This window comes from Miscanthus floridulus, chromosome 4 (genome assembly GCF_019320115.1).
Source record: "Miscanthus floridulus cultivar M001 chromosome 4, ASM1932011v1, whole genome shotgun sequence".
Lineage (NCBI taxonomy): Eukaryota > Viridiplantae > Streptophyta > Magnoliopsida > Poales > Poaceae > Miscanthus > Miscanthus floridulus.
This window is the reverse complement of record NC_089583.1, coordinates 33,125,608-33,137,700: the sequence shown is the minus strand read 5'-3', so window position 1 is coordinate 33,137,700 and position 12,093 is coordinate 33,125,608. Positions and strand designations below refer to the sequence as shown.

The window sequence follows — 12,093 nt, the reverse complement described above, 5'->3', positions numbered from 1 at the left end:
GTGCCCAATCAGTCCCAACTTGAAGGAACCTGGTCAGGCTTGAACGACCTCATCAACTCCTATAAAAAAATGATGAATGGCAACAAATATAATGATGTGAAGATTATTACACACAAGCACATCAATTTAATGGCAACAAATAGAATGACGTGAAGATTATTACACTAACACATCAATTTTAGGTAATTATGACACGTGTAAACTTAAATCATTATGGTCTAATTTTTCCATTTGCAATGTACGGGCACAGTCCTAGTATACTACAAAAATTGTAATTGAAACCAGATAGCTTGTTTTTCAGTAATTGACTTATTAATTAGAAATACTGTAACAGTTGACGCTATTGCTATGACTTCTATTGATTATCATGAATTTATGAAATTACCTTAATAATTGTATAAACTGAAATGAATGTCTCATGATGAATGAACTACGGTGGAATGTGAAGATTCATGTATGTTTATTGAAGTTGAGTCCTAATTGTTTATTTGATGAATGAACTTTTGAAGCACCGTGTGACATTTGTAATAACTATCGACAGATCAGTTTTTGTTTTTTTTAACCATTTAAAACTATCTCGTTGTACCATCAGTCGGTAAAGCTATATGTACCCTCAAATGGTCTGTCGATAAAAACGGTAACAGGCTGTCAGTCGCTAAAGAAGAGTGGGGGGCTATAGCACCAGACTGTCTGTCGCTAAAGATTTTTTAGAGACATGACTTCTGTCGCTATATCTGCTTTTAGCGTCAGATCGTCCATCGCCAATCTCGGGTGTTGTGGTGTAGTGAGATCCCCTTTTTTTCTAGAATTGTGGTTGCCCTAACATTATGCTTGCATATACATAGAGATCTCATATTATGTATACATATACAATTATATATATATATATATATATATATATATATATATATATATATATATATATATATATATATATATATATATAACTGGAGTTGGAGTGGTCGTTGGTTTGTGGGGAACCCTTGGCTTAATTATTTAATTGCACAATTTTGTTTGGTGCTTGGTTAGCCAAATTAGACATTTCTCATTTGATAGAGGGAGTAAGTTTCCATTATAAAAGTCCTAGAACATGCTCAAGTAGTCTTGCAACACAATCTGCAGGGACGAGGCCATGCACAGCTAGCCGAACCGGGGTGCGGGGATGCAAGAAGATATGTGGGTCCTCTTCCCCTGCCTCGCTCACTCGCTGTGCCGTTGTCTCAGCACGATGCATTGAGATTGGTAAGGGCGGACACGTGGAAAGCCCCAACTCAGCTCTTTCGATTGATCACTCAAAGCCCTCTCCTCTCTTGATGTCTCCCAAGCCTATCTGCTGGCGTGCTGTATACGGTATACGCATGTGTCACAGAGGTACCATTTGGAGATTGCGTACCTTGCATGTTGTGGGCACTCTCGGTTTACCTCATGCGCACGCAAACTAGCTATATACTTGGATATATATAGCAATGACCCTGAGGAAGAAAAGAGATATCTGAGTGTCACTATCTCTACCAAATGAAAAAAAGTGTATTTCAAATTCGAACCTAAGACCTTCAACAAATTAAACACTACTTTATGACTACACACATTAGCAATACATATAGAGGACACTATCTTTTTATATCAACATTTGGTATGCTTGTATTGGATACTTTATCCACCAAATGAGCTCAAATGAAAAGCATTGCAACTACAAAGTTTTAAGTCTTGTCAAGCACACTACTACTTCAGTATAGGATCGGACGTGTCACCATCTGAGATTGTTTGAAAAATTCAAAAATTTGAATATCAAAATATAAGAATTTAAAACAAATATTTGATACTCAATGAAAAATAACTTATATAGCAACTACAAACTCGTAGGTATAGTCGACCACTACTACTTTGGTATTAACTAGGTCAACATTCAAGCTCGTTTGCAGATTCTAAAATTTCAGTTTCCAAATCTAAGAATTAAAACATATATTTGGAGCTCTAAATAACTTCGAATGAAACCCGTGTCAATTATAAGGTTGTAGATTCTATTGAGAGTATCAATTTTGTTATAGACCATATCATCAACATCCATGATTGTTTGACATTTAAATTTTAAATTAAAAAATCTAACATGTTATAACAAATTTTGGTACTCTAAACAATTTGAACTAAAAAACATATCAACTACAAAGTTCTAGATCTCGTTAGGATCTACAGTTTTAGTATAAATTTTTCTTCATCTAATTTCATATGAAAATGTTATTAATTATTTTCGACGCAACTACCTTTTAAGAGTGCCTTTGTTAGTCAATTCTACGGGCAGACCCTTAGAATGCCCGTCTGTGTCAATTGCTATTACCAGAGAAGGGCATCTTAATAAGTCTGTCTCTGTTAATAGTGATTATCATAAGCTGGTGTTCTAAGGCGACTGCATCTACAATTAATAGTCTGTAAATGATTAATAAAGATGAATGCTTTCTTGAGACCTGCATGTCCATTTATGGAGGTGTCCCCTAGAAATACCTGTCTTTATCTATGAGAGAGCGTAAAACCCCTTTTGTAGCAGTTTGTTGAGCAAAAGATATAGTTGGACTTTGGAGTTTGTGGGTTAATGGTGCGCTCCCTTAGCTGCATTTGCGCACCATTCTAGCTAGTTTGGAGCTGCATGAGCTGAAATGCTGAATGAGATCAATGTGAATACGATCACATTTGCTCAAGCCTTGGTTTCCCTGCTTTATATCTTAAGTACATATATGACATCCCTCGTGTGTCGTGGAATATATAATAGAACAAATTTGCTCAAGCTGAACAACATGTGCTCTATATTAAGCTTATCTGCATGATCCATCGATTTAAATAGAACAGATTTGATCAATATGGTTTCCACTTTTCATATATGTTAGCCAGTGCACCGGATCCAGGATTTTTATTAACAATATGCCACGACAATATTTGCATATACAATTCAGTATGGAATTCTATGCAATTTCAAATTTAGCCGAGAAAACCTTTATCTTCAGCCCATCTGACTAAGACCATGTGCACCTGCAACTCAACACGCGCATGGATGAGCTACTAGCAACAGAGACCAAATGCTTGTTCGGCAGTCATCACAAAAGGACACTATCACAAAATCAATATCATAACTTTTCTCACCTCTTGTCATCTCCTATCGTCTATCAACGACCAAGAAAGTTGGGAACAAGCAAACCATGGGCCTAGCTAGACTTGAAGCTGATGTCCAATCCTATGGAAGCCTTATTGTTTAGTATTCAAAAGAGCAACACAAGACATGAGTAGATGGCACTGTTTTTCAGAAGTACATATATAGTTTACAGTAACCAATACAAGGAGAACATGTCATTCATCACATGACACTTTGAAAGAAAATGCCCATACAAGGACATGTTGCAATGCTCCTAGTCTGCAATTTAGTGTTAGCTTAGAGGGAGTTTGGAGTTCTGCTTGATCGGAACCACAATGTTGCTAGTGAAAATAAGGTATGCATGTTGAGATACAATCGATGCATTAATGAAATGGATAAACATATAACTGATCGTGTACAAAATGCTGGAATAAAGACAGCCGAATAAATTCTGAGTTTTCAAGCAATGGTAGAGGGAGCTGATAATATACCGTACCCTTCTCATGGATGGGTAGCAATGATCTGATTGGTCAGTGTCCGGTTTTCATATGTCATACAGATAGAGAAGGAAGGGCAGAAGTCAAGCTATCATGGATTATGCAGGCTTTGGTGATTCTGTGTCATGTCATATCAGAATTCAATCTAATAACAAGTTAAAAATATCTTTACATACCACCACTAGTTGGGACAACCATCGCAAAGGGACAATTACTTTTAGGCTGCACTGCTATGTAATGAAACCATCGTAAATTTGAGTATGCAGCGACATTATTTTGCATGAAACAAAAGAAGCTTGACGTATGTGCAAATACATGGTTGAACAAAAGAAAGACTAAATTTAGCACTGCTCCTGCACACGAGCGAGCTCCAGTTTGCAATGCATGATTTGACAAATATAGTAAAAAAGTTTCTTTGATTGGCCCTGCTCCTGCACAGCGCACACCAGCTAGGCGCCGTCAGGTACTGCTCTGCGCTGAAGTACAGGAAAAGGTTCCAAGAGCTTGCTTTGCCGGCATGTAGCTACGGCCAAAGCGGGCAAGCGGCTCGCTGCACCATCAGCGGATATTTGGGTGACACGGTTGGTACAGCAGACAAGCGGTGCACACATATATATTGCTCAGCCTGTTCGCTTGGTCTAATTTAACTTGTAAGCCATTGCTTATTCATATATATAGAAGACAGCCAAAGGAATGTCTTAGGTTCAGCTGCTGTTATTACCTTGAGCAGCTGTGTATTGCTTCGGTGAGACCTCAATTCTGATCCGTATGTCCGGCAATGGCCGGAGAGGGCGCAGGCTCACCCTCGCCCCGGCGGCATGTCGAGTGCTACGTCCGTCGGCTCAGTCCATGGAGGCTGGTGGGGAAGACGATGAGGAAGCAGATGATCGTAGTTGCAAGGAGGGCCGCGCGGCATTGTCGCGGGTTGTGGCCTTGGCAGCCGACGCCTGCGTCCGACCGAAACCCATCCACGGTGTTTCATCTTCCACTGCCATTCCTTTCAAGTTTTGGATGCAGGACGACAACTCCAATCTGGACGAGGAGGATGGCCATGGGGAGCCGCCGGTGGCCGATGTCACCGGTAAACGCATCGTACCACCTACAACACCGTCTACACCTGAGTTCATCAAAGAGGCTCTGGAGGCGGGGTTCACGCTCGAGCTTTTGTCCAGAGCCGAGAATGCCTTCAATTCAGGTAGTACTCCTTCATCTTCTGATCTCAAGTTAGCAAATTCGATTGTTTCAAAGATGGTGGAGAGAAAAACCGATGGTAGGCCATGGCAAGGGCCACTGCCTCCTCCTCGTGTCTCACCGCCGAGGACCTTTGGCGACGCTCTTGCTGCGGCAAATTACCAGAGGAGATCCAGCTCTCACCAGAGGCCAACGAGGGTGTCTACACCGGTTGGTTCACCGGCGAGGTCCGGCCCGGAGGGGAAGACAACGAATTCAAATTATTTTGAATCACCAAAATTTCAGGATCTTGATCCACTCTTTCCTCCGCTTCCACGTACGATGCTACCGGCTTCGGCTACGTGCGTCACGACGGGTGCGACAGAGAAGTCGGCTCAAGGGTTTCCTGGACTGGCAGAGCATGTGGTACTTGGGCCCGGAAAGATTTTTCGGCCCACCATCGGTTTACGTGCGTTTTCAGGCGCACAGGAACCCGAGTCATTCACAAACACAGAGTCCCACCTAAGACGCCGACATCTCCTTCTACGGCGCTGACTCGACCCTCGTTTGCGGAGATTGTACGTGAAGGAAAATCAATGGCGGCGCCGGGAGCGGGTTCTAGTAGCGATCTCAGTGGGCGTGGAGGTGGCAGGGGTGCGGCCTTCAACCCCGGTTTTCAACTGGGTTTCGACCCAGGGTTTGCCGGGCAAGGTCGCAGCCGCAATCAGTTTCACCCTCGTGGATGAGGACGAGGCTATGGAGGGCAAGCCGGCTATGGCTACAACAGCTCCGGGCCCGGCTACTTCGGCACTAGACGTGGTGGTCGGCCTCAAGGCAGAGGGTACGAAGGCGGACGTGGACGTGGACATGGGGGCTGGAACCCTAGACCACGATACCAGCCAGCACCGATGCAGGGGCCTATCAACGCAGGTGGCCAGAACACCGTCGCACAGACGGGACCCCCCCAGCTTCGACAATCCAAGAAGGGGGGCCGGCACATGCTGCTCCAAACCCGGCATCATCATCGGGGCCAGTGCACCTGGCTGCTTCGACGACGACCACGACTAAGACAACGCTACCAATTCCTAAAGTCTCGACACCGACACTGCCCCGCCAGGATCAAACACTGCAGGAGTCTTGATTGATGTGCCAGAGTCATCCCAAAAGGGAGGGAATCACAAAAGCAAGGGTAAACCATATTGCTATCGTTGTCACACTAAAGGGCATACGATTTCGGTTTGCACTGCTGTGCTTTGTTGCGAGATTTGTTTTGGTGATCATGTTAAAAAAAGTATGTCCAAATTTGAAGAATTTACAAGCTACTGCTATACCATATGGATATGCCGTAGAAGGTCTGGGCTTCTATTTTATACCTATCATTGAAAATCCAAAATTACCTTCAGATGACAAGTCCGCCGTGGTACGTGTTTTGGAGGGTTCTCTTACTGCTGACCAGTTAGCAGTGGAACTTGACAAACTACTGCCTGGACATAGTTGGGTGATTGAAGAGAAAGGCAATGATGCCTTTATCACTAATTTCCCTTCTGCTGAAGTGCTTAATCACATGGTGAATTGGGGCCCAATGGACACAAAGACAGTGAAAGGAAAGATTAGGTTCGAGAAAGGGGCTGAAAATGATGTCTTTAAGTATGAGATTGACAAGGTACGGGTGCAATTCCGGGGTCTTCCAAAAGAGCTACGAGAATTTCCCATCATTTGGGCAATTGGCTCAAGTTTGGGTGTTCCTCATGTAGTGGACACTAAATTCACTAAGAAGAATGGAAGAGCCAGACTGAAAGTGGCAGTGCTTAATCCTGACCTCATCCCTGACCTTGTGGATGTTGTCATTGGGGATTTTGTTTATGAGCTACAATTCAGAGTTGAAAAAGATATGCCTGATGGTGAGTCCTAGGTCATTGACATGGACTCTACCATGGATGAGGACAAAGCCCTAGAAGAAAAGGAACCGGAGAATATGGATCATGATGCTAACAAAACAACAGATGATCCAGCTAGTAAAGCACCTGGTAAACAGACCAATGCTTCAGTTGCACCAAGTGGGCAGCACAAGTCCAAGGTTGTGACAAGAGCATCCACTGAGAGCATGGTCATGGCAGCTAAGCTTGCAGGAGCCGCTGGCGTCCAGTAGGATTTGGAGGCTACTGTAGGTGTAATACTCCAGCATTCAAACTTGGAAGTTACAGAATCCGCTTCAGTGGGAGAGAAGAGTACATACAAGCATGTAGTACTGCTCTCTCTGTGTGGGATGATTCCAGATGGTTCGGCACAGTGGAAAGCTAGTTTGTTGCAGTCTAAAACTTTGAACGGTGGGGCAATGTCACTAGTGAGAGCTAGTAAGAGAAACGTGTGTACTTCGGACCAAGACTCTTTGGAGAAGGCGATGAAGTTAAAAGCACGCAAAAACTTGAATGCATCTTCAGTCAAAGGTAATGAGACTTTGCCACACTCTTTTGATATTCTCGATGATTCTATGTTGCTGCATACAACTAGCTCGTTAGGAATCTCTCTTGGCTCTAACGAACAAGAAGTGTCTTTTTCTTTGAAAAGTTTAAGAGATATTGAATTTAATAGAATGTCAGCAAACAATAGTTTAGAGGAAAAAAGTAAAGCTATGTTGGACGATACTTCCACTGTTTGTTCCTTAGAAGAAAACATGGACCTAGAGGCTTTAAATTTAATTTGTGTAGAAATTTCCGAAGACTGAGGTGATGGGGGCTGTGACCCTTTGTGTCTACAGACCCCTATATCACATTCCAAAAAATCTAGTTCCAAGCTTAATAAGAAAAAAAATTAGACATTATTCTAGATGAAAGAAATTTTTTGGAATTGCAAAGGGTTTGCTGATACAAAAAAATATAGGTTCCTATCTGACTTGACAAAAGAAAATGACTTAGATTTTATTGCATTATCGGAGACCGGGAGAGCCAATTTTCCACAATCGACCTTGAATAATATCTGCGCGGGCAGAGATTTTCTATGGCATTGCATGGCTCCGAGGGGTCGGTTCGGTGGTATGATTCTAGGAATAAATCCTTTAACTTTTGACATTGGCCAGATAGAAGAAGGAGATTTTTTATTCGGTTCAAATTACGACATAAGGAGGATGACTTCAAGTTTAATTTAATCTCAGTATATGGCCCAGCTCAGTTAGATCTCAAATCACATTTCTTATCTGAGTTGGTTAGAGTATGTTCAAAAGAGACCGTACCTACTATCATAGGTGGTGATTTCAACATTATTCGTAGCCCAGATGAGAAAAATAATGAAAACTACAACGACAGATGGCCTTTTCTTTTTAATGCTGTTATTGACACGTTAAGTCTTAGAGAGTTGGAAATGGCAGAAAAAAAATTTACTTGGGCTAATCACCTGCAAAATCAGACCTTTGAGAAGTTGGATAGGATTCTAGTTTGTATGGAATTTGAATCCAAATATCCGCTTACAACCGTCCATGCTTTAAATAGAGAGATCTCTGATCACACTCCACTCTTATGTAGTACAAATAGCCCATCTCAGACTTACCAACCCCAGTTCAAGTTTGAACTAGGATGGTTGCTTAGAGATGGATTTTGTGACATGGTGCGAGATGTGTGGCATAGTGTTCTGGTCGACGGCAGTCCCTTAGAGAGGTGGCAAGCAAAGATCAGGAGACTTCACCAATACCTCGGAGGCTAGGTGAAAAATGTGAGTGGCACTTATAAGAAAGAAAAGAAGGAACTGCTAGACAAACTCGATGAGCTAGATAAGAAGGCATAGAACCTCCTGCTGAATGAGACGAAGTTAAATTTGAAACATGTGCTAAGTGAGAGACTCGTTGAATTACTTAGAGAGGAGGAAGTTAAATGGTACCAAAGGGCAAAGGTTAAGCACCTACTAGAAGGGGATGCTAATACTAAATATTTTCATTTGTTGGCTAATGGTAGGCACCGAAAAACTCGTATTTTCCAGTTGGAGGATGGTGACACTATAATAGATGGTGATGCTCAATTAAAGCAGCATATTACCAACTATTATAAAAACCTGTTTGGCCCACCAGATAACTCTAATATGAAATTAGATGAACACCTTGTTCAGGATATTCCACAAGTATCTGAACTGGAAAATGAGTACCTGACTGATGTATTCACTGAGTCTGAGGTTAGGGCAACAATTTTTCAGATGGAACATAATAAGGCACCGGGCCCAGATGGTTTTCCAGAGTTTTATCAGGTCTTCTGGGACATGGTAAAAGAAGATCTGATGGCTCTGTTTATGGAATTTCATAAGGGGAACTTGCCTTTGCATAGTCTCAACTTTGGACCTATAATTTTATTACCAAAAATGAAAGATGCGAAAGTCATTCAACAATGCAGACCTATATGTTTGTTAAATGTTTCTTTCAAGATCTTTACCAAAGTTGCGACAAATAGACTATCTACTGTTGCCCAGAAGATTATTAGACCAACACAAACGACCTTTCTACCAGGAAGAAACATTATGGAGGGCGCAGTGATACTTCATGAGACAATCCATGAACTTCACTCGAAAAAATAGGACGGGATAATCTTTAAAATAGATTTTGAAAAGGCTTATGACAAAGTAAAATGGGACTTCCTACAACAAACTTTAAGGATGAAGGGCTTCTCGCATAAGTGGTGTTCGTGGGTGCAGCAGTTTACACACAAAGGAAATGTAAACATTAAAGTGAATGACCAGCTTGGCTCATACTTCCAAACAAAAAAAGGATTAAGGCAAGGTGACCCAATGTCTCCAATACTATTTAATATAGTGGTGGACATGCTGGCCATACAAATTGCTAGAGCTAAGGAAGCAGGTGAGGTAGAAGGAGTCATTCCCCATCTTATCCAAGATGGGCTGTCTATCCTACAGTATGCGGATGACACTGTGATTTTTATGAGTCACGATGTTCAGAAGGCGGTTATTATGAAATTAATTCTAAGCACTTTTGAACAACTATCGGGGCTCAACATTAATTTTTACAAGAGTGAAATCTTTTGTTTTGGTAAAGCAAGGGATCATGAGGTGTTTTATTCGCAGTTGTTTGGATGTGGATTGGGCAAATATCCCTTTCGCTACCTGGGTTTGCCCATGCACACTAGGAAATTGAGTAATAAAGATTGGAGGGTAATAGAAAATAGAATTGAAAACAAGCTTAGTGGGTGGAAAGGAAAGATGCTTTCGGTAGGAGGCCGCTTGGTCCTAATAAACTCGGTGCTCTCTAGCTTACCGATGTTTATGCTGTCATTCTTCGAAATCCCAAAAGGAGTTTTGGAGAAGATCGACTACTTTAGATCAAGATTCTACTGGCAAAGCGAACAACACAAGCGCAAATATAGATTGGCCAAATGGGAAATCTTGTGCCAACCAAAATTACAAGGTGGCCTAGGTATTCATAATTTGGAGTTACAAAACAAATGTTTGTTGAGTAAGTGGCTTTTCAAACTTTTAAATGAGGATGGCTTGTGGCAAGAGCTATTGAGAAATAAATACTTAAAAGACAAGCCTTTAGGGGGCTGTACAAAAAGACCAACAGATTCTCATTTTTGGAAAGGTCTGATGAATGTCAAAGACACTTTCATGAGTTTTGGTTCATTCAAAGTAAAAGACGGGTCACAGACTCGTTTTTGGATGGACAATTGGTTGGGTAGTCAACCTCTCAAGGATAAATTTTCCGCGTTGTTCAACATTGTGAGAAGAAAGCAAGATTCCATGGCAAAAGTACTTGCATCAGTCCCGCTGAACATTTCCTTTCACCGCAATCTAGCGGGTCAAAACCTGAGGGACTGCATAGAATCATTGCATCTCTACACGATGTGAACTTACAAGAAGAAAGAGATGTTTTTATTTGGACATTGCATTCATCAAGTAGCTTTTCTGTTAAATCTTTGTATGCTGCGTTAATTAACAATGGGGTCTGAGTGTCACAAGATTTATGGCAGATCAAAATTCCTACAAGAATTAAAATATTCTTGTGGTATCTAAAAAGAGGTGTCATTTTAACCAAGGACAATCTTGCCCATCGTAATTGGAATGGTGACAAAAGATGCTGCTTTTGTCACTGCCCAGAAACCATTCAACACCTCTTTTTTCAATGTTATTATGCCAAATTCCTATGGCGCGCTGTACACTTAATGTTTGGGATATCACCCCCCATAGCATAGACGATTTATTTGTTAATTGGTCTAAAGCGGGTGGTAACATACATAATTTGTTATTATTAACAGCGGCATCAGCCTTATGTTGGACAATTTGGATAACAAGAAATGAAGTGGTTTTTGACAAGTGTAGACCGAAAACTTTTTTGCAGGTATTATTCAGGGGAACCCATTGACTAAGGCAATGGGCAAGACTGCAGCGGCATGATGATCTTCGAGACCAATTGACCCTTGCTGGACAGCATTTGGAGACGTCGGCATTGCATTTTTTTAGTTCCAATGGGTGGTTGTCATCTAGGTTTATTGGTCTATAGTAGTCAGGATCTACTTCACGCTTTGTTATCCTCAAGTCTGGTTGTATACTATTTTTGGTTCTTGTGCGTCGGCCGTCGGCCCAAACTTTTTAATAATTGGCCTTATTCTACTCTGGTGTAGATGAAGCCGGATATAAACTATCCTTTATCTAAAAAAAGCCATTGCTTATTAGCCAACAAATAATATTTTTCTCTCACACCAAACCAGTCAACAGTACTTTTAGCCATGGCTTATAAGGCAAGCCAGTCCAAACGAACATGGCCTCTCCTCTTCTTACTGTCTTCACTTAGAGTCCTCTCCTCCCGATGTCTCCCAAGCCTATCGACTTGTGTCTGGTGGCCTGCTGTATACACATGCACACGCTGCGGGCACTCTTGCTTTAGCTCGTTCGCTATATACACTTGCATATATGTAGCTTTGACCCTGATCGAGGAAGGGAAGAGATATCATAGTGTTGGCTTATATGTATTCTGTAATTAGAGTTCGGGTGGTTGTGGGTTATTTGGTGCTCCGTGAACTGAAACGCTGAATGAGATCAATGTGATTGTGAATACGACTAGCCCTTTGTAGACTAAAGCCTTGGTTACCCTGGTTTATATCTCAAAACGACCACATACATCCCTATCCCTCCTGTACCTGAATAATAAGACAGATTTGTTCAAGCTGAATAGAAAGTGATCGACATTAATTAAGCACATCCGTCAGTCCAATTACAGGATCCATCGATTAAACAAAAAGAAAAACCGCACAAGGGTAACTGTTCTGGCTTCCAAAGAAAGGATGTCCAGCTCAAAAAAAAATGTTCTACCATCAC

At 41.6% G+C, this 12,093-nt stretch overlaps 1 protein-coding gene across 1 annotated transcript in view; it reads right to left on the bottom strand.

The window, feature by feature from the left end:
* The window catches only part of LOC136548363 (uncharacterized), a 172,898-nt gene that overhangs the window by 33,787 nt on the left and 127,018 nt on the right, over positions 1-12,093 (bottom strand). The window contains exon 2 of the mRNA XM_066539923.1: positions 7,532-7,540. Within this exon, the coding sequence (XP_066396020.1) occupies positions 7,532-7,540 (9 nt within the window). The remainder of the gene's footprint in view (positions 1-7,531; positions 7,541-12,093) is intronic.